General features: G+C 45.2%; 3 protein-coding genes across 6 annotated transcripts in view; 1 reads left to right on the top strand and 2 right to left on the bottom strand.

The window, feature by feature from the left end:
- Positions 1-8,681, top strand: part of ABCA1 (ATP binding cassette subfamily A member 1) — a 95,802-nt gene extending 87,121 nt beyond the window's left edge. For all 3 annotated transcript variants that reach the window (XM_064642314.1, XM_064642312.1, XM_064642313.1), the window contains exons 46-50: positions 375-509; positions 1,218-1,321; positions 1,449-1,541; positions 1,723-1,966; positions 2,169-8,681. In XM_064642314.1, coding sequence (XP_064498384.1) covers positions 375-509; positions 1,218-1,321; positions 1,449-1,541; positions 1,723-1,966; positions 2,169-2,309 — 717 coding nt within the window. In that variant the 3' untranslated portion in view covers positions 2,310-8,681. The remainder of the gene's footprint in view (positions 1-374; positions 510-1,217; positions 1,322-1,448; positions 1,542-1,722; positions 1,967-2,168) is intronic.
- LOC135407813 (nudC domain-containing protein 2-like) lies at positions 3,816-5,660 on the bottom strand. Its single transcript, XM_064643177.1, is given in 4 exon segments — positions 3,816-4,090; positions 4,092-4,430; positions 4,461-4,798; positions 5,636-5,660. Coding segments are annotated over 4 exon segments (726 nt in total). The 3' UTR covers positions 3,816-4,066.
- A 200-nt stretch (positions 8,682-8,881) lies between the features above and the next one.
- NIPSNAP3A (nipsnap homolog 3A) lies at positions 8,882-19,087 on the bottom strand. Of its 2 annotated transcripts, none has more exons than XM_064642326.1 (6): positions 18,939-19,087; positions 15,541-15,742; positions 11,731-11,892; positions 10,457-10,606; positions 9,984-10,070; positions 8,882-9,872 (listed from the first exon to the last, which is right to left on the bottom strand). In XM_064642326.1, the coding sequence occupies exons 1-6, from the start codon at positions 19,011-19,013 to the stop codon at positions 9,796-9,798; spliced, it is 753 nt and encodes a 250-aa protein (XP_064498396.1). In that variant the 5' UTR covers positions 19,014-19,087; the 3' UTR covers positions 8,882-9,795. The 2 variants fall into 2 exon arrangements, with proteins under 2 accessions (XP_064498396.1, XP_064498397.1); XM_064642327.1 differs by lacking the exon at positions 18,939-19,087 and adding an exon at positions 15,873-16,043.
- Between the last annotated feature and the right edge of the window lie 7,035 nt (positions 19,088-26,122).

Below are 26,122 nucleotides of genomic sequence, written 5' to 3'. Positions count from 1 at the left end.
CCACGGTGGGATTTGCTGTGTGTCAGTAGTGACCATATCCCTGCTGTAAGCCCACAGGAGCAGGAAAGCTCTCTGAAGCTGGTGCTGCTAAGAGCACTAGACCGGTGGTTAATGTGGCTCAGCTGGTGTTAAACTCATGCTCACTGGCTGATCAGCTGCAGCCATTTAACTTTTCAGGCCTCCCAGGAACAGGATTGCACATATCCTGCTCTAGAGGTGAACAGGGTGCTTCAAAAGCCATATCCGTGCACATCATGTCCTCGGATGAATGGCCCTTCTAAAAACTGCTTTCAAAGCCAAAGCTCGTAAGGAAAATCTCCTTTTGTGGATGTTGCTGTGCTTGATTCGAGATGGTGATGTGCTGTCTGTCGTAGGTTGGCGAGTGGGCAATTCGGAAACTGGGCCTTGTGAAATATGGAGAGAAATACGCTGGGAATTACAGCGGGGGGAACAGGCGCAAGCTCTCCACGGCCATTGCCCTCATTGGAGGGCCACCTGTGGTGTTCCTGGTGAGTCTGCAACCTTTGCTCATTAGCAGTTTTCTTGCAGAATAGAAAAACCGTCCTCAAACGAAGACTAGCTATTTCATGTCCAACTAATGTTTAACTACATCATTAGTCACTTAAACATGAGCAAATAGCACATGGAAATAAATATTCCCTATGTAGGTGCAAGCTATAAAGAGCCTCCGGGCTTCTGTTTCTGGAAAATCACTGTGAAGTGGGGGTCTCAAACATGATGCCAAACCATCAGCAGCTTCAAGATTTCTATGCCTACAAAAATCTACAGCCTTCTTGCTAGACGTGAACAAATCTGATTGTTTTCAATAATCGACTGAAAATTGGAAATAAATATTTTACCATTCCCTAGATTAAAACTGAGGACAGACACTAGAATTAACTGAAGTTCAGAGTGCATGAGAAAGTAGACTTGTGCTGTATTTAAACAAGCTAATTGGCTTCAACTTGTCTTAGAACTGGCTATTTCAACGTGCTGTAATTGCATAATAAGCAGTACTTCTCAGTTCTGAAAAGGATGTGTTTGCTAATTTAAAATCTGGAGCATAAGTTATTTTCTCATTTTAGAAAATGAGTCAAACTTGCTTATTTTTCAGTGTTTCCCGTATGCTTAATCAGAATGGACAGGTCATTTCACAGATGAGGTATTTGTCAGTGCAATGTAGCAGTGTAATCTGGTGTTTTGTACACATATTGCAGGATGAGCCAACGACAGGGATGGATCCCAAAGCACGTCGTTTCTTGTGGAACTGCGCTCTGAGTGTGATCAAGGAGGGGAGATCAGTGGTGCTCACATCTCACAGGTACGTGGCGGCCCACTTGTGTCGTACCCTGGCTTTTGCACCTGCCAGGGCTGGATGCCAAGCTCAGCTTGGCTGCTCTGCCCTTCACTGCTGTTTGCAGTGCTAATGAGGTTACTCTTGCCTGCAGCATGGAAGAATGTGAAGCCCTGTGCACTCGAATGGCGATAATGGTCAACGGGCGGTTCAGGTGTCTGGGCAGCGTCCAGCACCTAAAGAACAGGTACCTGTTTTCTTTTCACTTACACCACAGAGTTGCCTGCATTTTTAGGGAGATACAGTCAGGCTTAATTCCTCGTGCAGCGTTCCCGTTGCTATTCTGACCGTGGGAAATGCTGATGGATTTTAAGCTGCGCTTGTATTTCCGAAGCACTTAAGCCTTGTGCTGGTGTTCTTGTTTGCAGGTTTGGAGATGGTTACACCATAGTGGTGAGAATTGCAGGGGCAAACCCAGACCTGAAGCCTGTTGAGGAGTTCTTTGGGCATGCCTTCCCTGGAAGTGTCCTGAAGGAAAAGCATCGGAATATGCTGCAGTACCAGCTTCCTTCTTCACCATCCTCCCTGGCCAAAATATTCAGTATTCTCTCCCAGAACAAAAAGAGACTCCACATAGAAGACTACTCCGTTTCTCAGACAACACTTGACCAAGTAAGTTTTTAGTAGCCTGGATGCCAAAAGCTTCTTTGTGCAGAGGTAGGAATAAATCCACTAATTTACTGGACCTTTCTTTTAAGGGCATTTCAACAAAGTAGAGTACTGAATCCCAAGACTATTTCAGGATGCCCAGTGTTTAAAATGCCCCAAATTAATGAAAATCCAGGTGTGTGACATGCTCTTTTTTTCCCTGTAGGTATTTGTCAATTTTGCTAAGGACCAAAGCGACGACGACCATAGCAAGGACCTGTCATTACACAAAAACCAGACTGTGGTAGACATTGCAATCCTTAATTCCTTCCTGCAAGATGAGAAGGTAAAAGAAAGTTGTGTGTGAGCCAATTTCATCAAAGAAATGATGAGCAGAATGCAAACTTCCTTTCCCTGGGATAGGATACTCCCAAAGAAGAAGCTAGAGGAAAAGAAACTGGACACTCTACTGATAACCATTCAATGCAATGCAATTCAATGCAATGAAAACAATTCCTTTACAGGGGCAGTGCCTCATGGAGTCGTCTTGTACTGTTTTCAAGTGAAAGACTTGAATTTAGCTCCTTACAGTATAACTCTGAAGCTGTGGTAAAGCACCCACTAGATGCTGTGGGCTTTAAACCATACTGTATCTTGTTCTGCACAGTATGTTTTTCTTAGGGTTGCTAAAATAATTCACTGAGGAGTCAGGGCCAGTGGTTACTTACAGGTATTTTAGACATGCATGTTTCAGTTTTTAGAACGTTCATGTCAGGAGTGGGAATTTGCTGGTGCTACATCCATTGCTGGCAATGAATGTACCAGAACAGTCAGTGGCAAGAAAAGTCACCACCAGTGTTGTAGCCTTAGATTGAGAAAACTTACCTGACCAGCTGCTTTTTCTAGACTGGTATAGATCAGTAGTGACAAATCTGAGGCCACAAAGCAGTACTGTGGAGGTGGGATGGCAAGAGATGGGCCATGATAACCATGTATCTTCATCAGCAAGTTGTGATATGCAGAACTGTGTACCCTCCAAATGCTTATGATTGTCCCACCAGCATCACAATCAATAACACACTCTGACTAGGTGTTTGTGTAGTTAAGTACTTTACTGTTCCTTTGAGGTACTGCAGCAGCTGCATGAATATCTAGTGGGAGGAAGTGGGTGAGAAGCAGACCTAGGGTTTGGACCACAGCAGCGAACTCAGTAGTTGTACAAGCTGCTAATGCCAAGAGCAAATTCTAAGTCATGAGCTGTCACTCAGATTTGTAGTATCTGCTCTTTAACCTCTCACAAGTTCCTGCCTGTTCTCTTGTCCCATTGCTGGGCACCCCCAAGCAGAGCCTGGTCCATCCTCTGACAGACATGGATGAGGTCCCCTCTCAGTGTCTCTTCTCAAGGCTGAACAGCCCCAGCTCCCTCAGCCTTTCCTCATAAGGAGATGCTCCAGTCCCTTTATCATCTCCACAGCCTCTGCTGCACCTGCTCCAGGAGCTTTCTCTTGTCCTGAGGAGCCCAGACCTGGACACAGCAGTGCAGATGTGCCTCACTAGGGCTGAGCAGAGGGGCAGGATCACCCCCTGACCTGCTGGTAATGCTCTTCCCAATGCACCCCAGGATCCAATTGCCCTTCTTGTCCCCCAGGACACAGTGCTGGCTTAGGGACAGCTTGTCCACCAGAACCCCCAGGGCCTTCTTTGCAGAGCTGTTCTCCAGCAGATCAGCCCCAGGCTGTGCTGGTGCCTGGGGCTGTTCCTCCTCAGATGTAGATAAGCAAGAATAAGATGTAGAAAGACAAGTGGTAGATTTATAACTGACCAGTTTACTATGGTGTTTCTAATAAGAAAAAAATACCCAAGCCAAACATACTGCTCGAAGATGTTAGTTTTTTATGTACACCTTTGTCTATAATTTGTCCCTTAGTATTATAAGGTAATTGCAGCTTATAAATCAGCTGGTAACATTTTATCTTCATTCTGCTGGAAGAGACCTTTCTCTTCACTGAAGTAATTACTTTTGACAACAATCCATTGAAGAGATCACTGAAGTCTTCACCAGTTACGTGATTCCAGTCCTTAACTGTAACATGTAATTCCTCTGAAAGAACACAGATAAAAAGTTTATTTTTCAAGACTAGAAAAGTCCTGGTCCTCCTTTGCTGTAGTTTCCAGAAATTTCTGCCCCACTGAAGTCAAATCCAGGGTTCTCTCTTTGGAATCGCTCCAGTGTAAGCTTCCTCTGCATCTGGTCCTGTACCCAAGGATCAGCAGCGTATTCATTTTCTAACAGAGATGTCCAACAGTTTCCAGCATCTCTATTTGTCTTCGTTAGAACAATTCGTATCAGCTGCCTGTCTTCTAATGTCCATGTTCCTTCATCAGTTACTGTAGAGTCAGAAAGTTTACTCTGCAGCAGCTCCCGCCCTTGTGTGGCCAGCGTGATGTCACGGCTGCCCAGGCTGCAGCGCTCGTCCTTGGCGCACACCTTGATGAAAACCTCCTCCTTGGCACACACCTCGATGAAAACCTCCTCCAGCGCCTGGTACCAGCGGCCCCAGGGCGTCCCGCAGGGCACCGCCCCACCGCGCTCCTCGAACGGCACCGATATGGGGCACGGCGGCTCCAGGGGGCACAGCTCGGCACACTTTACCTGCTCTTCAGGCCCTTTAAGGGGTACGAGGGGTCTCTCATCAAACTCACCTCCAGGCAGCCCGTGGGCTTCGTCAGCTTCAACAGCCGCTCCGAGGCAGAGGCGGTGAAGAACGCTCTGAACAGCATCTGCTTCGACCCTGAGATCCCCCGGACACTGCGGCTGGAGTTCGCCAAGGCCAACACCAAGATGGCAAGAGCAAGCTGGTGGGCACCCCAAATCCCAGCACCCCTTTCCCCACCACCGTACCTCAGTTCATCGCCCGGGAGCCCTATGAGCTCACAGTGCCTGCACTTTACCCCAGTAGCCCTGAAGTGTGGGGGCCGTACGCTCTGTACCCAGCGGAATTAGCACCTGCTCTGCCTCCTCCTCACCTATCCCGCTTCGCTGCACTGTCCCAAGAGCTCCCCCATCCCCCCCCCCTTTTTTTTTCTTTTAATAATAATCACCAGTTTTATTATTAAAAAAATTCCCAGAAATAATTATTCCCAGAAGCGGAGTAGACAATGTGGAAGTTTCTCTCCTCTCCCTGAGACAAAGTACAGGAAATAGTTTGTAAACCGCAGGGACCGCTGCCCTCAGCCCCCCATGGCCCCCACCCCGCTGACAGATTTTTTAATTTTGTTTTTAAACAGTATTATTTATGACTTTAAATATGTAGGTAGCATAATTAGGGATTGAAAACACTGTCAGCTGATCTCTGTAGCCACACTATTCCTTCACATTATGCCCCAATGCTATGCTCTCTTTCTATCTATTTGGTGGATAGCTGCATTCATGATGGGGATGATGGAAGACTTCCTGAGGTGCAGGTTGATAGAAAACTTCTGTCTTCTTTAAGCTGACTTCCAGCCCAAAAAGCTCGGCAGCCTCTGCAAAGCAGGATGTTAAAGGCTGCAGAGCTGCTTCTGTGTAAGCAACAAGGGTGGTGGCATCAGCATAAAGCAGCTCCCGGACAAGATGGTTTAAGGTCTTGGTGTGGGCCTTCAGTTGCCTTAGGTTGAAAAGGCCTCCATCAGTACTGTATGGAATGTAGATACCGTCCTGATCCTCGAGGTCTGCCATGGCCCTTTGGAGCATCCTGCTGAAAAAGATTGTGAATAGGGTTGGTGCGAGAACACAGCCTTGTTTCACACCGTTTTTTATTAGAAAGGGCTCAGAAAGTGCATTGCCATATCTGACTTGGCCGTGCTGATCCTCATGGAGTGAGATGATCACTTTAAGGAATTTAGGGGGACAACCTAAACGTTCCAAAATCTGCCACAGACCTTTTCTGCTCACAGTATCAAAAGCCTTGGTGAGGTCAGCAAAGGTTCCATAGAGACCTTTGTTCTGTTCCCTACACTTCTCTTGCAGTTGTCTGAGAACAAACACCATGTCTGTGGTGCTCCTGTTGGCTCTGAAACCACATTGGCTTTCAGGTAGAATTCCTTCTGCAATAGTGGGTATTAGTCTGTTCAAGAGTACTCTTGCCAGGATTTTGCCAGCAATGGAGAGCAGAGTAATACCACGGTAATTTGAGCAGTCTGATTTCATTCCTTTCTTCTTATACAAAGTGATGATGACTGCATCACAAAGGTCTGATGGTAGTTGGCCTAGTTCTCAACAGCATACTGCAAACTCATGACATTTAGCATGGAGTGCAAGGCCCCCATGTTTCCAGACTTCAGGTGGAATTCCATCAATCCCAGCTGCCTTGCCAGTTTTCACCTGCTGTATGGCCTTGAGGGTTTCTCCCATAGTAGGGGCAATATCCAATTCATTCTTCACCAGTTGTTGTGTGATGGACTGAATTGCTGAGTCTTGGACTACATGGCTAGTACTGAAAAGAGTCTGGAAGTGTTCAGACCAAAGATTCAGAATGGAGGTTTTATCTGTCAGAAGCGTTTGACCATCTGTGCTGAGTAGAGGGCTTTGGACCTGGTATGTAGGCCCATATGCTGTTTTCAAGGCCTCATAGAATCCTCTGTGATCACCCATATCTGTGCATAATTGAGTTTTTTCTGCTAGATTGGTCCACCACTTGTTCTGGATGTCACGGAGTTTCTGCTGGAGCTTGCTGCATGCGAGACGAAAGGCAGCTTTTCTTACGTGACAGGATGGCAGTGCAAGGTGTGCTTTGTGAGCAGTTCTCTTCTTCCTCAACAATTCCTGGATCTCTTGATTGTTTTCATCAAACCAGTCCTTGTTCCTCTTGAAGGAGAACCCTAAGAATTCTTCAGAGGACTGCAGGATGCTATTTTTAATATGTTGCCAAAGTGTTTCAGGAGAGGGATCTATAGAATGATTTTCGAGCCTAGTTTGAAGATTTGCCTTAAATCTGTCTCTTACTGTGGCTGTTTGAAGATTGTTAACTTGGAGTCTCCTCCTTGGGATACGTTATACATGTGACAACTGCTTCAGTAAAAATCCCCTTGGAGAACAAGATAGTTTGAAATAGTAGCACTGCAGTTCATCAATCAATTTTTCAAGTTTTACAAGGCCAGAATAATATTAGAGGGGAAATGATATAGTGAGAACAACAAATTCTTGTTCACATTGTACAACAGTCATGGGAAAGTATGCTTTCAGGGCCCCTTTGTCTTGCTTTACTTTCAGAAATGGGTTCAGTAACGAGGTTTGAACCTAAGTGCAGTTCCTGGGCTATTCCTTTGTCATGTCTCTGCCTTAAACACCCACACAGTTTCTGCACTACTTCTTGATGCTACTCCATGAATCAATCATGGACCATTTTCTTCTGTGAATGTTCCTAACAGCCCAGCAAACAATGAAGAGGCTGGCATGAGCCTGAAGAAGGTTGATGACCTATTTCCAAGTACACTTGGTAACACTGACCAACTCAGCATTTTTAAAACACAGTTAAACCAAGTTCCCAGTCTCTCCATGTTCTGTCTTGAGGTGAAGTTAGAGCTTACTCCAGGCTCTGCAGAAGTGCCTTTTCCATACCTTTTTTTTTTTAATCTGTATAATACATAGCTAAAGGGGATTGAGAAAGGAGTGTAAAGGGGATCGGTATACCTCACTTTAAACATACTTTGTTATTACCTTTATAGCATCACTCTATGGGGATGAGTACAGGGTGATGAACACATCAGACTTCCAGGTGCGAAAACAGCTGAGTTACAGCCATTGCTCCATAACAGGCTGCAAGTATGTTGCAGTATCATTGAAACAAGTAGCATGTACTGGATGCTTACCACTGCTAAAAACCACTGTTATGAATCAGCATCAAGTCGCTGAAGTGAAGGGCTTAAAGTTTTGCACTGCACCAAACTAGTGCATGTAGAACTAGAACGAGTTCTAGGAGGATTTGGATTTGGTCCTGAAAGGGCTGTGGTTTGCTCTTGGTAGCTGCTCATTTAAATTATTAATTTATCAGGAAACAACACTTACGTCATCCTCTTTCCTTAGCCAAACAAAAAGATTCTTGATTCCTGTTGCCCTGTGATTGTCATGCTTAAAGGGTCTGCTATCTGTGCTAAAACGTTACAGTGGATATTAACCAAACTATTTCACAGCTCTGATCTGCCTTGTTTGTACTGAACAGACAGCATAATGCAACACTGGCATGAAGATTTGTCATGGAGTAAGTTCAGACAGCCACTAATTTACTCGTTCAAGTATGTGTTGGGGAAAAATCACTCTAGAGACACACGCAGTATATGAACCACTCTTGATAATGAAACTGCACTGAGGTGTTAACTTATTTTAAACTGCAGTACTATTGACATGTTGCATCCCTCTTTGTAGTACATTTGTATTTCAGTAAGGAGTTGTTGGATTTTCCCCTTGGTTAAACCACCACTTTGTGCTTATCTTTCCCTCCTGAATTGTAGTTGGCCCTTCGTTCCAAGCACTTTATGCTATCTGTAATGGGATCTATTTTTGCACTGGAATATCTGTTAACTTTGCAAAAATCTAGAGAGATTTCACAACTGAAATTTCTAAGTTAAATCCTTAAGTGGACATTTTCATTAAAAACAACAAAAAAAGTATATATATTTGTATTTGCTAATATCTGTTATGTGAAGTATTAAAAGGCACTCTGCCTTGTATTAAGTAAAAAATAAAGCTGTTTTAGCACCACTGGTCTTCACAAGTGTCATTTTTACATTTGTTCTTTTGTGGAGCACAGGTTTTGTTTTGTTGTGAATTTTGATGCATAACATTCCAGTATCTCTACAACTTAGCATGGAGTACATACTATTCAGGCAAGCAAGGTGGTACAAAATTTGAAAGGTACATTTAAGCTTCTAAACTTAGTAAATAAAGAGGTCTCTAGCAAGTCATGAAAACAGTGTTTGGTTTATTTGTCAAATCCAGCTGCAGAGCATAACAAATTTCTCTGGATGTTTAAATCCCAACTCAAGTACCTGTCTCTGAATTTTCATTACAGAGATGTAAGTTGTACTTTGGACATAAGCATAATTGCCTATGGCTGTTTTATAGTGCTTTCTGTGAGATCTTAATGCACTTTAAGCAAGCAATAATCATTAGGCGAGCTGCACAAAGGTACCTTTAGTAGAGATATTAAATCAATTGCTCGTTGCAGGTCTGTGATGAACGTCTGGAACGGACTCCCAAGTGCTCTGCAGTTTATAGTCAGTACCTATAAATTGCAGAAGAGGGTGCTCCACACCACCTGACCAGCTCCACTGTAGCATCCAAGTCCAGCCACGTTGATGTTTTACTTTGCTCAGAATTAATAGAGTATCCCAATGAGATGTCTGATTAAAACTTAACTGGGTAAGGTATATGTGGGAGCATTCCTTCTTAAACCAGTATGGAATAACCACGATGTGATAATTATAAGAGGCACCAAAATATGTTAGCAAAGTGATACCACCCCTGACTACAGTGTTGGAAAAGAACACTTAACTTAGTAGGTTTGATAAGGGATCTAGCTATTTGAAAAAGTATTAAGAACTTAGGGGTTAAAATTAAAGACTGGTGAAGTGTGGTTCATGTCATGTGTGATACAGCTCAAGTTCTCTTTCCTGGAGAGGTAGGAACAACATCATAAACTTCTTTTTAACAACTGATAGCAGCATGCTGATTTACACTGCTACTGATCAGCATTTTGCATCCATTTTTGGTCAACTGAAGAACAGCTCAGTTCACTGGGTAGGGGGATCCATGTCACTTGCTGACAGCACTTCCATCTTGTCTCTTGCCATCAGTTACACCCTTTAGAAGAAGGTTATTTCAGCGGTGAGCACTGCAGAGGAATCAGGAGTGCGTTTTGCTGGGACTCCAAGAACCTGACGCTGTCACGCACTGAAATTAAATGCATGTTTAATTAAGACATAACTTCCAATGAGAAGTAATATTTTTCTCAGCATGCATGCAGGTAACATGAGTGAGTTCTCTGGATGCATCATCTCTTACCAGCTGCTACGACTCTGGCATCTTCATGGGCTCTGTGTCTTCCCGCCGCCCGGTTATCTGGGCTCTCATTCCACCACAACACATGGACTGAGAAAGTACAAATAAAGTCAGCTGAATACTGTTATGCTGCAATACAGCATGCACTGTAAGTCCTAGCAATCTGCCTTCATCTGTTAAAAGCCTTGCAGTTAGCAGAAAGAATTCTCCAGGCAAGTCAGTGGTGGGATGATCCTTTACTGAGCTTTTACACAGTTTGACTTTAACATCAGATCTGAGAGACTTTTAAGACTGTGGCAACGAGCTTAAGCCTATTAACCCAACAAACAAAGCTGGGTTCAAGGACTGTTTACAGGACTTTACTGATCTACACCAACGTTTTCAGCAAGCTGGCCAATCCTGATGCAAGACCAGGGCTTGCCCCTCATCCTCTGCCCCTTCCCCTGCCAAAGTCTGTATCAGAAATTGAGTAGTACCTCTGTTAAGTAATCCATATTCTGTATGGAAAACACCAATCAGCTTGGTATAGCCTGTGTTGATGTGAGCATTGATTGCAGCTCGAAATGCTTCACCCCACAATGCTGGCCCACCAGGCTTCATCTGGAAAGTAACCCATTCATATACCCCTAGAAGAGAAGGCAAACACCACCACAGGGAAGGAAATACAAATTAATATGTCAGTTCTGGAACAGTGTGTTATGGCCATGATGTATTTATTGTGAAATGAGTACTGCATTTCCCTGCCATTTGGGGTCAGCAGGAGACTGCCCATTCATGCCAGCACCCGGTGCAAATTTTCAGTGTTGCCTGGAAATTTTGGGAGATTCAGACTACTTTGCAGAAATCACAAGTGCTCATACCTGTCTTCTTTCCGTTCAGGTAGTTACTTCAGATCACAATTGCTGACACTGTAATAGAAAGCCAGACACTTGCTATATGTCTGGTCTCATTCTCCAGCAATGGGCTGGAGATGGACTACAACAGGAACAAAGCGTCTGAAAAGTCATCTCTCCAGATTTAGGAGAAAACTGGACTGCTTTCAAATTCAACTATAACAGCATAAAATTCAGAATCCTGGGGAAATAAAGAATGAAGATTACTGTATGTATGCACATGCTGAGGGCTGAAGAAAGGCCTGTTCCATGCCACTTTATGCAACAAATTCTACAAATGTTCGTAAACTAGGGAATAGCTTTTGCTACAGAGAGAGTTAGAATACATAAGGACAGGACTTTGACACCTAACCTATGACTGTAACAAAGTATGGTTGACTTGCATGTATCTTTAAAAGGTAGGGAATTTTTTTTAAACTGTTATGCAAAAGAATCAAAACAATCAGTAACAAAGCAAATTGATAAAAGAGAAGAATCTCTGTGAAAGAGAGCAATCATTATTCCCAGTATCTCCAGGAAATCCCCTCTCACTGATGGATAGACAAAGGAAGTCTGGGATGACTGCTCTGACCACCACCATGGCACTTCCATTTTGCTCATCCATTTAGCAATTCACAACCCTGACCATCAACAACCTTAACGAGCAAGGCTCTAGTCAGTCCTTGATGTAAGTTAGTGTAAAATCCTTCTTAAAAACTCTGTCCCTTGCCTGTGTTATGTCACCTTTTTCACATGGGTGCACGTACATGTCTTTGTTACATAAGGGGTTATAAAACCAGGCAACAGCTGGTTTAAATGTTAAACCATTTTTTGTTACTATCGGTAACTTTAAACACCAGAAGAAAAGATAAGCTCACCCCCCTCTTTTGGAGGCTTTCCAAGTTGACACCAAGGTACCAGATAAGCGACCTCATTGTGCTGCTTCTCCAGCAAGGGGAGGATTGCAGACATAAGTTTTCCCTGCCAGTCTTTGTCATTGGCTAGTGCTTGCCGGACTGCTGTTCTGTGGGCAAAATTATCTGTAAGAAAGCAAAAGAAAACCCTAGAAAAAAATGCATTTAATGTCACATTAGACTCAATCAAAATGTATAATTACAAGAAGGCAAGCTGCACTTATCTAATTTCAAAACTGGTATTTTTAAACAGAATATTAGCTTGAAGCAGATGTGGCAAGTTTCCTTTAAATTCTGAAAAAAACCACCTTTAAATTCTGCTTTACATCTCAGACTAAAATGGTTTCAAGCCAAGAAAGTTTACAACACAATTAAAATCTGCTAACCAATTTTACAGTTAAAGGACATTTACATATGGCATCCACAGGCACTACTGGATGTGGCAACAGTTACCAAGGATAAGTAGATTCAGAGAAAGCACAGTGGATAAGGAAGCGAAGTGGAAAAAAAAATTCAAGATAAATAATAGCCTACCAAGAAAAAAAATTATTAAAAGTATGGGTTTTTTGCTTATATAAAGTGACATTAAAAGTGTAGAAGGAATGTTTGTGTGTTCAGCTACGTAAAAAGTTGTTAAATCCCCAAAAGCTAAACCTTTTCTTCTTTTTTTCTTAATTAAAACCAAAACTACTTAATTAAGAGTGTCTGATTTTCAACTGGTTAGTCTGCAGTAGCATCTTAAAACAATATATTTATGCAGGCAGCTTCCAATATTATGCAAGAAAAATCCAGCAGCTGAAAAGGGGAAGGAAGAACCTTAAGAAATATCAGTATTTTGGGACTAAGAGGTAAATATACTAATTACTTTTAACTACTAAAAGGGTATAAGCAGGGGCTTGATGAATCAAGGAGAAAGGATGTTGTAACTTAGACAGGTAAAACACTGTTACGAAACAAATAAAAAGTACAGGTTTTTCCTTTGTTTTGTACTTCAAAAGTTTCTCACAGATTATTATTTTTTTTTAGTTAAGAGATAATAACAATAGCCAAGGCTAAAAAGTTCTGAGAAGCAGGACAATTTATTCATCATAGATGCAGGTGAACTCAAAATATTCCTGTTGACAGATGCATGCCCTCTTTGGAAGAAAGGGGAGACACGGCTGCCTGGTCATGACAAAGAACTGAGGTCCTCAGTGACCTTTTTTTGCCTTGGTCTGCAGTGGCAAGTGCTCCAGCCAGACCACCCAGGTCACAGAAGGCAAAGGCAGGGACTGGGAGAACAAAAAACCACCCACTGTAGGAACAGATCAGGTCTGAGACCATTTAAGGAACCTGAAGGTACACAAGCCCATGGGACTCAATAAGATATATCCGTGGGTTCTGAGGGAACCGGCAGCAGAAGTGGCTAAGCCACTATCCATCATGTTTGAGAAGTTATGGCAGTCCATTTTTAAAAAAGGACATAAGGAAGACCTGCCAAACTACAGCCTGGTCAGTGTCACTCACCTCTGTGCCTGGGAAGGTCATGGAGCAGACCCTTCTAGAAACTACGCTAAGGGACATGGAAAACAAGGAGGTGACTGGTGACAGCCAGCATGGTTTCACTAAGGGCAAATCATGCCTGACAAACTTGGTGTTTGGCCTTCTGTCATAGGGTTACAGCATTGGTGGATGAGGGAAGAGTGACTTGACACCATCTACCTGGACTTGTGCAGAGCATTTTACACCGTCCCATACAACATCCCACTCTCTAAACTGTAGAGGCACGGATCTAATGGACAGACCACTCAGTGGATAAGGAACTGGCTGGATGGTCGCACTCAAAGACCTGCAATCAACAGCTCAATGTCCAAGTGGTGCCCCTCAGGGCTCAGTGCTTAAACAGCTCAGTGCTGTTTAACATCTTCCATGGACACAGGAATCGAGTGCACCCTCGGCAAGTTTGCTGATAACACCAAGCTGTGTGGTGCAGTCAACATGTTGGAGGGAAAGGATGCCACACAGGGAACTGGACAGGCTTGAGAGCTGGGCCTGTGAAAACCTCATGAAGTTCAACAAGGCAAAGTGCAAGGTCACACATGTGGGTTTAAGCAATCCCAGTTACAGGATCAGGCCAGGATTGAGAGCAACCCTGAGGAGAAGGACTTGGGGGTGCCAGTGGATGAGAAGTTCGATGTGAATGTGCACTTGCAGCCCAGGAAGCCAATCACATCCCGGGCTCCAGGAAAAGCAGCGTGGCCAGCAGGTCGAGGGAGGTGATTCTGCCCCCAGCATAAGAGGGATATGGACCTGTTGGAGCAACTCCAGAGGAGGAGGCCAGAAAAATGATCCAAGTGCTGAAACATCTATCCTATGAAGACAGGCTGAGAGAGTTGTTCAGCCTGGAAAAGAGAAGGCTCCAGAGGCACCTTAGAGCAGCTTTCCAGTACCTGAAGGGAGCATACAAGACAGCTGGAGAGGAACTTTTTACAAGGGTATGGAGTGACAGGACAAGAGGAAATGGCTTTAAACTGAAAGAGAGTAGATTTAGAATCATAGAATGGTTTGGGTTGGAAGGGACCTTAAAGATCATCTAGTTCCAACTCCCCTGTCATGGGTAGGGACACCTTTCATCAGACCAGGTTGCTCAGACCTCCATCCAATCTGGCCTTGAACACCTCCAGGGATTGGGCAAAATTTAGATTAGATATAATGAAGAAATTCTTCACTCTGAGAGTGGCGAGACACTGGAACAGGTTGCCCAGAGAAGCTGTGGATGCCCCATCCCTGGAAGTGTTCAAGGCCAGGTTGGGGTCCTGAGCAACATGACTGAGAGAAAGGTGTCCCTGGCGATGGCAGGGAGGTTGGAACTATATGATCTTTAAGGTCCTCTCTAATCCAAACTATTCTATGAGTCTGTGATTCTATGACTCATCCTTCCAAAACAAAAGAGGTAATCCTTTACAGGTACTGTGAACATGCTGGACTTTGATGAGCACACTGTCTCAATATGCAGATATACCCTGGACTACAGCTGGTATCCAAGGAAATGATACTGGTGTGCCTTCCCACCTCTCCATTATCCAAGTACCATCTTCCTTTGGTCTCCACAAAAAGCATGGCCAGTGCACCTAGTTTCTGGTGTAAGTGTAGTTTTTCTTGGCTCACCTGCACCTTTCATGTCAGCACCAACTCCAACAACATAAAAAAGTTGATTATACTGCAAAAAACCTATTGTTACCAAGGCTAAAGCTGCAAGAAAACACTGTGTGCTTGAGAAGTCAGAACTGGTTGTCTTCCTATCTCAGCATAGGCCAATTGCAGAAGGAGTTTAAGCATGCAAACTGAGTGCTCACTGTTTTAAGGAAGCTAAAATTTGAGAACAATTACACCGAGCGAAAATTTGTGAACAATTATACACACATATGAACACACATAGAGTGCATATATGTGCATATTTCCTTTATCTCCATTCATTCTGAAATGCTGAAGGCATTTGTGGAGCTGGCCACAAGTTAAAAATATTTACCATGAACGAAACACTCTACCATTCTTCCTCTATTATAACTGTTTTGAGCAGAGACTGCTGCTTTAGAACATTTCTGACTCTCTCATCCCAGCATGTCAAAGTTGTCCTGACAGGCTCTGAAGTTGTTCTTTTCACTAATCAGTACAGGAGTGATTTTTGGGGGGCACCTGTTACAGTAAGAGCAACAAATAAAAGCCAGCACCTTCTTGCCGATGAGACAGGGAACACACAGAGAGCAGAGCAGTGCAAAGAGCTGCTGGTCATACCGTACTTCCAAATGTGGAACACCTTATTCATCGCTCCCAGCTCCGTGTACCAGAATCCCACCAGCTCTGAGTGAGCTGTGCGAAAGTGAATGTACTTGTTGACCATTTCCAAAAACTCCTTCATCTTCGATGGCTTAATATCATATGTGCGAATTTCATAGAAAATGCTGGTATCTTGTCTGGGCCCTGTAGCAAGGAGTGCCTGAAAGAAAACAGTCAGAAAAATAAGTAAAACTAATTATCAAGCCAGAAAGTTGTCTTCTAATTTTTTTTTAATTAGTGAGATGCTATAGAAGGATTTTTTTACTGCAAGCTGGGAGAGGGGTACTTACTTCATGATGTCCAATTCCAAAAAGTTTCTTGCGACATTTTGCTTTGGAAATAGTTCCCACGTGCATTATTTGCTGCCACTCCTTTCAGCAGTGCAACAGACTGTGATGTGCCTCTTATTTGTTGCACTTAATTGTTTAATTATTAGCTTATAACAAAGCAGCATTTTCCTCTTCTCAATCCCTTCCTCAGGAAGTCAGCAGCAAAGAGTCAAAGCAATAAAAAGATATTTGACTAAACACATTATTCAAAAGCAAGGCTGCCAAGATGCCACCAAAGCAGGAGCAACATCAACATCTGCCTTTGTTGCCCTTACCTAACCAGCTCACACCACTGCACTTTGTTTTCTAATTACAATCTTATATCAGTATTAGCAAATTACATATTGTTGGCAAAAGAAAGAAAAAGACACAAACACTTGGGGAAAGAGTGATTCCTTCCAACACAAGCTTTCTTAAGTCTGCATCCTAGCCTCTTACTGGCTGCTTCCCAAGGGCTGGTCAAGAACAGTTCTTCTATTCATGTAACATAAAACACTTTGAAGGCCCCAGACTAAGTGTACTTTTGCAACTGTCTCAATAACCTGGAACTTTCCACTCACCTTAGAAATAAAACTTGAAAAAAGAAGGCCAAAACACATCTCTGGCCTTATCCCATATTTGCACAGAGGTGGCTGCAGGACGGATTTTGGACATGTCTTATTTCACAAGCATCTGCAGGCATGCATACCATACAGCTCAAGCCACAGAACAGAACCCTATAGGTTGGAAATGACCTCTAGGATCCTTTTATCTACCATTAACCCAAGAGCGCCATGTCCACCACTAAACCATATCCTGAAGTGCCATACCCACCTGTTTTTTGAACACTTCCAGGGATGGTGGAAACAATTCCCTGGATAGCCTCTTCCAATGCTTTACAAACCCTTACAGTGAAGAAAAATTTTTCCTAATTTCCAATCTAAACATTCCCTGGCACAACCTCTTGCCACTTCCTCACATCCTGTTAGTTGTTACCTGGGAGAAGAGCCCTACCCTCACCTGGCTACGCTCTCCTTTCAGGTAGTTGAATACCGATGGCCAAGACCAAAGGTTCTTGTTCCCCAATGGCCCTCTGCAGCATGACACATCTAGTATTGGTTCCCATGTGTCACAACTCCTTGGAGGCATTATAAGCCCCCACGGGATCCCGACCGAGCAGTGAGCCTGCAGCAGTGACCCATCCCACGCCGGATTTCTGCAGGAGAAGAGAAGCCCTGATGCTTTCTGCCGCTCAAGTAGGTGCTGGGGTGCTGCAGGACCAGTTCTGTCCAGAGAAGGGCAATGAAGCTGTGAAGGGTCTGAGGCACAGGTCCTGTGAGAAGCAGCTGAGGGAGCTGGGGGGGTTCAGCCTGGAGAAGAGGCAGCTCAGGGGTGACCTTATCGCTCTCTACAACCACCTGAGAGGAGGCTGCAGACAGGTGGGGGTCGGCCTCTTCTCCCAGGCAACCAGCGGCAGGACAAGAGGGCACGGTCTTAAGCTGTGCCAGGGGAGGTTTAGGTTGGACATCAGGAAGAAGTTCCTCACAGAAAGGGTGATTAGACACTGGAATGGGCCGCCCAGGGAGGTGCTGGAGTCACCGTCCCTGGAGGTGTTTAAGGAAAGACTGGACGTGGCACTGACTGCTGCGGTCTGGCTGACACGAACGATCGTGTTCGGTCACAGGTTGTGGACTCGACTATCTCGGAGGTCTTTTTTTTTTTCCCCCAACTTAAAACGACTCCGATTCTCCCGCCCAAACGACGCGCCACAGCCGGCCCGAGTGCATGTCGCGACACTGACAGCTCGAGACCCGCCCCCCCCCCCCGGACCACAACACCACAACACACACCCACACCCACACCCCCATACACACACCCACACACACACCCACACCCACCCACACCCACACCCACACCCACACACACACCCACACCCACACACACACCCACACCCACACCCACACACCCCCACCCCCACACCCACCCACACCCACACCCACACACACACCCACACCCACACACACCCACACCCCCACACCCACACCCACCCACACCCACACCCACACACACACCCACACCCACACACCCCCCCACACCCACACCCACCCACACACCCACACCCACACCCACCCACACCCACACCCACACCCACCCACACACACACCCCCCCCCCACACACACCCCCCCACACCCCCCCACACCCCCCCACACACCCACACCCACCCACACACCCACACCCACACCCACACCCCCACACACCCACACCCACACCCACACCCCCACACCCACACACACACCCACACCCCCACACCCACACACACACCCACCCACACACACACCCACACACACACCCACACCCCCACACCCCCACACCCACACCCCCACACCCACACACACCCACACCCACACACCCACATCCACCCACCCACACCCACACCCACCCACACCCACACCCACACCCACACCCACACCCACACCCACACACACACCCACCCACACACACACCCACACCCTCACACCCACACACACACCCCCACACACACACTCACACACCCACCCACACACACACCCACACCCACACCCACACACCCACATCCACCCACCCACACCCACACCCACCCACACCCACACCCACACCCACACCCACACCCACACCCACACACACACCCCCACACACACACTCACACACCCACCCACACACACACCCACACCCACACCCACACCCACACACCCACACCCACACACACACCCACCCACACCCACACACCCACACCCACACACCCACCCACACACACACCCACACCCACACCCACACCCACACCCCCCCCCCCCCACACACACACCCCCAACACACACCCCCACACATACACACACCCAACACACACACCCACACACACACACACACCCCCACACACACACTCACACACCCACCCCCACCCACACACACCCACACACCCACACACACACACACACCCACCCCTCCCCGGGGACTCCGCGGGCCCCACGCCCACCCTCCCCCCACTCCCCCGGCGGCTCCCCCGCCGCTACCTGAGGGCCGGCCCGGGCCCGGGCCAGGCGGGCGGCGGCGGGGAGGGCCCGGCGGAGCAGGGCCGGGGGCAGCATGACGGGCCCGGCGGAGGCGGCGGGCAGGCGGGACAGGGCGGAAGGGACGCGCGGGCCCCGGGACGGAGGGCGGGCCGGGGGCGGCCCCGGGGCGGGGCGCTGGAGCCTCCCGGGGGCGGGGAGCGCCTCAGCTTAGCCGCCCGGCCCCGCCGGCGGGGTCAGGGCCCGACCGCCCCCTCACGGGCTCTGAGCGGCGAAGGCACCGCTGAGGAGAATTACTCGTCCGAAACACCAGGCACCAGTGCCCGAAACGTGTTATCTGCGCCTCTGCCCGTGCGCCGGAACGCAAGAAGAAGCATCCTGATTGCTCGAGGAGACCTGGGGCTCTTTGTTCCCCACAGGCTGCACTGGGACAGGTCACTCTCAGGAAATCACATCCCCCGGCCCCCCTACCCCGCCGCCCGGGAACGAACTTCAGACTGATCAAACTGATATCACAGAATCACAGAATCATAGAATCATAGAATCAGCTGGGTTGGAGGGGACCTCAGAGATCATCAAGTCCAGCCCTTGATCCACTACCGCTGCGGTTACTAGACCATGGCACTGATGCCACATCCAGTCTCTTTTTAAAAATCTCCAGGGACCAAGAATCCACTACTTCCCTGGGCAGCCCATTCCAATGTCTGATCACCCTCTCTGTAAAGAATTTCTTTCTAATATCTAACCTAAACCTCCCCTGGCACAACTTGAGACCGAGCCCTCCTGTCTTGCTGATAGTTGCCTGGGAAAAGAGACCAACCCCCACCTGGCTACAACCTCCTTTCAGGGAGTTGCAGAGAGTGATGAGGTCTCCCCTGAGCCTCCTCTTCTCCAGGCTGAACAGCCCCAGCTCCCTCAGCCTCTCCTTATAGGACTTGTGCTTCAGTCCCTTCACCAGCCTTGTTGCCCTCCTCTGGACCTGCTCCAGGACTTCAATATCCTTCCTGAACTGAGGGGCCCAGAACTGGACACAGCACTCCAGGGGTGGCCTCACCAGTGCTGAGTACAGGGGACGAATCACATCCTTGGACCTGCTGGCCACACTGTTCCTGATCCTCCTTTGCGGGCTCAAACTCCGACTTGTGCAGACACAACCTCTCCACCTCTATAAGAAAGCCCCGTGGCGTTCCTCTGTGGCATTCCTTTGGGTAAATCCAGGGGTGCTCAGCACCAAGCGCTGTCACCCCATCACAGCTCTCTGCCCAAGTGTGTACTTGTTCCTGCCACACAGTTTCCAAGGGGTGGGATTATGTGATGGCTGAGACTGTATATCTTTGCAGAGATAATTATTGGCTAAGGCGAATGTAAAGGTAAAATTTCTTCTGGTGTCAGTGCAATCCAGTGTTTGACCAGTGGGAGTCAAATCAGCTCCTAGCAAAGGATAGTTTATGGGGCACTACCTAAACTAATAAGACGTCTTTTATGATTCCTCATAATAGGGGCAGCACACACCGTCCTGCACACCAAACTGAGGGTCTCTGCGTGGAATTAAACGTGAAGAGGAAAATTATGAATTCATGCCTATGGAGCTTTCATGCTTTTTCTCTTGTTAAGGAAAAATTCAGGAAGAAAGACTGTCTTTCCATTAAAACGAGATAGAAAGAGCCATAACAAACAATTTAAAAGTGTGGTGCGGAAAGAATGAAGCATCTAAACTGCATATGTCATGTCATTTTGCAAATGGTTACATTTGTTATAGCAGCATGAATATTTCAGATAGTTTTTACAGCAGAATCACAGAATCACATGTAGTGTGATTATGGATGCAGTTGCTGCTGGTTTAAAATTGGTTTAAGATGGAGTTTTTGTTCACTTATGAGCAAATTGTGCTTCAGCTGAGGGCAGGGAATGAGATGGCATTCTCCATTTAAGGTTCTCTGTTGTTTATCTTATTGTATGGATAAAGTAAGGCTCTTCATAAAGATGTTGTACTGGAATATTCCTTCACATTTGTAAAAGATTTTATTTTTATTGTTTGAACATTTTCTGTGTTTGCTTTCTCATCAGTAATGATCACACAAGCCAGGATTCGAATTGAGTAGTCATAAAAAGCAGGTTTTGTTCTTGGTAACCTGAATAGCCAAAAAGAAGCTTTGATTTTATCTTTACTGTTGTGTAATCAGGGAATAGAAAGGTGAACATGATTTTCATAATTGAGCAAAACAGTTCATGACAGCACAGAGCTAAAATGTCCAAAATTGCACTAGATTTCAGTGAAGGCGTGAAATGATTCCCTGAAACAATTCAGCAAATTATTTTGTAGAGCAAGTAAATCTGAGAAAACTGCAGTTCAGGAAGTGACTAAGATAAATTTGTTGAGCAGAACGTTCTTTGCAATTTTGCCTGGAACTGGGGCTCACTTTTACTTCCTGGTATTTTCTCATTCATGTTCTTCTAGAAGTCTAGAGGTGTCTCTGTCTTTCCACGTGTATGTGGCAGAGAGTGGTGAAGTGAGAGGATTGTACCTCCAGTTCTTGCCTGCCACTCGAAGGTCTGCCTACCAATACACAGAATGGTGAACAGGAGCTGTGCTTTGTAGACACAGATGGTACTGAACATCTGGGAATGGCAGCGTTGATCTTGTAGAAGAACCCATAGAGAATAGTATCTGTTACAAACGCTTTTTGGTGGGAAGCTTTTATTTTGGTACTGAAGTGATGAATTGTATGAAATCTTCAATTTATGTAGCTGAGACTGGCAGAGCTGCCTGAGTACAAGTTGTCTATTAAAAACTGTTCTAACTGTTGGAAGCCAAAGCTCCATGGAGGCAAAAATGTAAGAAGGTGATTTGTGTGCATTAGTCCATTTATGTGTTGTACTCCCTGCATGAAACCTTTTCATCCATTCTCATTTTCCCATGGAACAGGAAACACTTTTAATCTCATCTGCATGTGTCTTGTTAATGTGGGCAAGGACTGGATAGGGGTTTTTTAATTTGCTTTATCCTCTAAGTGAGATGGTGATAATGAAAGAAAGGTAACCATCTATACCAGAAGGTTTAATGCTTTCAAAAGCAGCTTAAACTTTGTCATATTTGCTTAAACACAGAGGCAGTGACTCAGAGTTTTGGAAAAGGAGGAAGAACAGTACCTGTTCCTTTGCTAGGCAGATTTTCCCATTTGTGTACCCCAGCTTTCAGTTTCATATCACATGAATGATAAAACAAGAAATTTTCCTTGTATTTCCTCATAAATCCTTTGGCTTAAATTCTTTCCTCAGAAAGGCAGTTTTCAAAAGTACAGGAGGGTGTAGCTCACCACACATTTTCTTTCAATGGCAGTAGTGTTTCCATTACATAGTGCTGTGCTGTTTATAGGCTTGAGAAAGGTGTGCAACAAGCTCGTTCAGTGAAATTGTTGGACACAAGCTTTCCACTGTTAGGTTTTCACGGATCTCTCATACTGAGTGCTTCCCTTCCTCTGCTGGGTGAGCAAGCAACAAGTGGTTTCCTGCTTTGCACACAAGGCAACATTCCTGAATGTAATACAGCCTCTTGGTCTGTTCCCAGTAGGCCAGAACATGTAAATATCCTCTCGTTTCCATTCTCTCAGCTGTTCCATATGAAAATCTGGATAACAACTTAGCAAACTTGGTATTTTCTTCCCTGTTTTTTCTCACCAGTTTGCATTCCTCATCTCATTAAAACAATCTACATCATGTATAAATATTTATTGTGTAGAACTGATCAGAATGCCTACAAGAACCAGTGTCATCTCTGTGTTTACCAGTGGTAAGAATCATGTCAGTGTCCTTTGTACCTAGAGCCTCGGGACATTGTTGAACCATAGTCATGTTCAGGTGCCCTACCAGGCAGTGAATGAGCTTCAGGAAAATTGGTTCCATGTTTTTGCTTTGCTGGGGAAGGCAGTGGGAGAGCAACATAGCACTTTATGTCTCTGAGAGGCAGGTTTATGTTGTTCACTCTGGATTTACCCACTCCACACCCAAATACGAGCTGACATCTGATGCAGCCCCTGACCATGCCAGCATGGAGCCCATTAGCTGATTTGGCCTGGCTGAGAGACTGCCAGCTTCCAAAGCTGCACAGTGGGAAGATAAAGGGCAGAGCAGGTGCTTATGGTTACATGGAAGGGAATTAAAGAGCTGCTTCATACTGCTTGTTTTTTTTTAAACACTTAGGCCTGATGTTTGACCTAATGGCACCTTGTGTCAGTGCTTATATCAGCCCTTGAAGGAGATAAATTCTACTGTATCAAAATGTTCTCTGCTCATCTTGCAAGTAGCTTTAGCACAAACCTGGTAACAGGCCACTATGTCTGTTTGAATTAAGTTCAAAAGAAAACATTCAGATATGTTCTCTGTTCTTTTTTTAGAAGACCTGTTTCTTAGAATCTTCGTTAATGGATTTTCCTTTCTTTTTTTTTTTTTTTTCCCTGCAAAATCTGTAATAGTTTAATGATTCCAGAAGAAGGAACATGTTAAAGGTAACACACAGAAACTGAAATCATCAGTCGTTTCTGTACAGGAAAATGATTTTATTCAAAAACTCTGAATTAAAAAAAAAACACTTTCCTGTCAACAGGCTAGAAATATTACAGTATTTAAAAACTATATAAATTGCTAATACATTTTACCTGGCCACTGTAATTGCAGTTGTTCCCCTCAAGTATCTACTTGGGCTTTGTGAATTATATTTTTAAAAGCTGAGAGTGAAATACTCCTTTTAGTCAATCCATTTTTAGTTAATTAGGCAAAAGACAAATGCTCTGCCTGCATGTTTTCACAGATGGGGTGACATAAGGTAGCTTCTGACACTGTGGATATTTAAAGCACAATTCAGCTAAGAACTGGGAAGTCAGGGCTACAAAGAGCACGGGAAAGAGACAACATGAGATAGAGGTTTACACAAAGAAGATCTGGGTGGGTTGACTTTTTACTTCACAGGTACTAACTAAAGTAGCTCAATTAACATCTTCCCTAATAAAAGTAAGACTTGAAAGCATGGTGATAAACTGCCAAGATCCTCTTTCCTCAGTTAAAATTGTCTACAGGCATCTCTTATTTGCTTCTCTTTTAGGTATACGATAAGCTGTCTTCTGGAGGTGGGGAGTGAGATTTTCTCTAGGATTTAGCCAAAGTTGCACTTGTGTTCTTCTTATCCCTAATTTGGGCTTGCTGCCCAGTGTGCAGTGCCAATTTACACACCGACACAAGGTGTTTCTATTTCTTTGTTCCATTTTGCACAAAGTAGGGAGCTGAATGGTAACCCACAAAGGGCTGTCTCCCCAGTCATCAAAACCTTACTCTATTTATACACTTTAACAAACAAATAAATCACTGTTCGTTGACTACAAGTTATGTAGTTCTCTTATTAATTAATATTATATCCTCTACTGGTTAAATGATTTTCTCGCTTCTCATGCTAATTAGTCTGGATGCTCAGTCGTCCTCTTCTTTTGAGTCAGTGGGTTTCTTGAGTCAGTGGTCACAATCTCCCTCTGCCAGAATTACCTTTTATGCAGTTGGAGCTGATTTCAGCACAGTTGCTGAGTTGGCTTTTTCAGTTTCTTCCTTATCTTGAGAGCTCTGCCAAAAGTCGTTGTGGCCTGTAAATTCTGCATTCTTCATGTCCACTATCAGCAGTAGATTCTTCTTCTCAAGCTTTGTTAACTTCCCTCCAGGTCTGAGGTCACTGAAACATGTCAAGCCCTAAACCTTAACAAGGCAATTCTACCGACAAATAACTTATCTTTCTAACACTTGGACATCATTCTGAACCCATGTTTTCTTGCAGAGAACTGAGTGTAAGATAGCAGCTAAATATTGCTTTGAGGTAGGCTCTAATTTCTCGAGTATGAAAGCAGGTAAAGCCAGGTGGCAGAGATCATTATTTCAGGGACACTCCACCATTCCTTGGGCAGGTATTTTCTATGTTTTCTACTTGGTCTTCTACACACAGACCTAGACATGTTTAACTTGGAAAAATCCTGGATTATTTCAGCTGAGGAACAATACCGTGCCTCCTAACCTCCTAATCTGTCTGAGGCCTTATGTGATAGAGGAGACAAGCAAAAGTACCCATTGCATCAGATTTATATGAAGGAAGATGGAGTCAAACATAAGGCAGCTAACTGGGAAAAGCATCTTCTTACTTTGCAGTGCCATGCTGGGCCCAGCCCAGAGGTGGAGAAAACATATGATCCTGTGCAGGCATAAGAGAGGGGGTGGAGGGTGGGGGAGCTGACCCTGCAGTGCCCCAAGTCAAAGGAGAGCACTGCTGGTTTACTGTGGGACTCATTAACTTGGGTGGAGAACCATCAATGCTGGCACATAGCAAACATCTAATTTCTAGGTATTTTGTTCTTTATCTCTTTATCTGTGACCTACTGTAATACCAGTAATACTACTTATGACATTGACCCACACAGCCTGCAGCCAAAGTCCCAATGGTTATGTTCATGAAAGAAACTCCCTCATGGCTGCCCTTGCCCTCCTTGGGGTTAGAGGCAGCAAGCTGTGTTGCTTTTCAGTTGTGAGCAAGCTCCTCTGCCATAATTCAGCTCCTGATTTGGGCTAAAGTCCTGGAAGATTTTTCAAAAATGAAAAGCCAAAAATAATGAGTGAGATTTCTAAGCAAGGCTGAATAACTCCAGTAACTCAACTCTCCTAATTATCAATGCATTGCTTAGATAAACATCTCTTTCCTGTAGAAAAACAGTCCTGCCCCAGTTGCCTAGAAAGGTTGTTCCTTCTTCCACTCTCTGTAAATAACTTCTTTCAAAGCTTCCTTTGCCTGGAGTTGCATTGAAATGAGTACTGATAATAGGAGTCTGTTTCTGCCTTGGTTGCTCTTCCCTCAAGCTCTACAAAACTTGCTTTTCTTGGTACTGCAAGATGAGAGGTTCCCCTGTTATACAATGCCTCCTGCCAAAATTCAAGAGGCACTGCTGGTCTTTGGGGAAAGGAGCTGCAGGTCTGTGCTAATCACACAGGGCAGATTTGCAGCAGTACTTGTCAGCTACCTCAGCATTGTCTGGCATGGCATCAGCCCCATCTCTGTCCTTCTGATCTGAATCCTTGTGCAACAAGCACAGCTGAAGGCTGAACTATTTCATCTGCCTGTAAGTGAGCTATGGTTAACACAGGTTGAACATGCTGAGCAGGGT

This window comes from Pseudopipra pipra, chromosome Z (assembly GCF_036250125.1).
Source record: "Pseudopipra pipra isolate bDixPip1 chromosome Z, bDixPip1.hap1, whole genome shotgun sequence".
NCBI lineage: Eukaryota > Metazoa > Chordata > Aves > Passeriformes > Pipridae > Pseudopipra > Pseudopipra pipra.
This window is presented reverse-complemented; position numbering and strand designations above follow the sequence as displayed.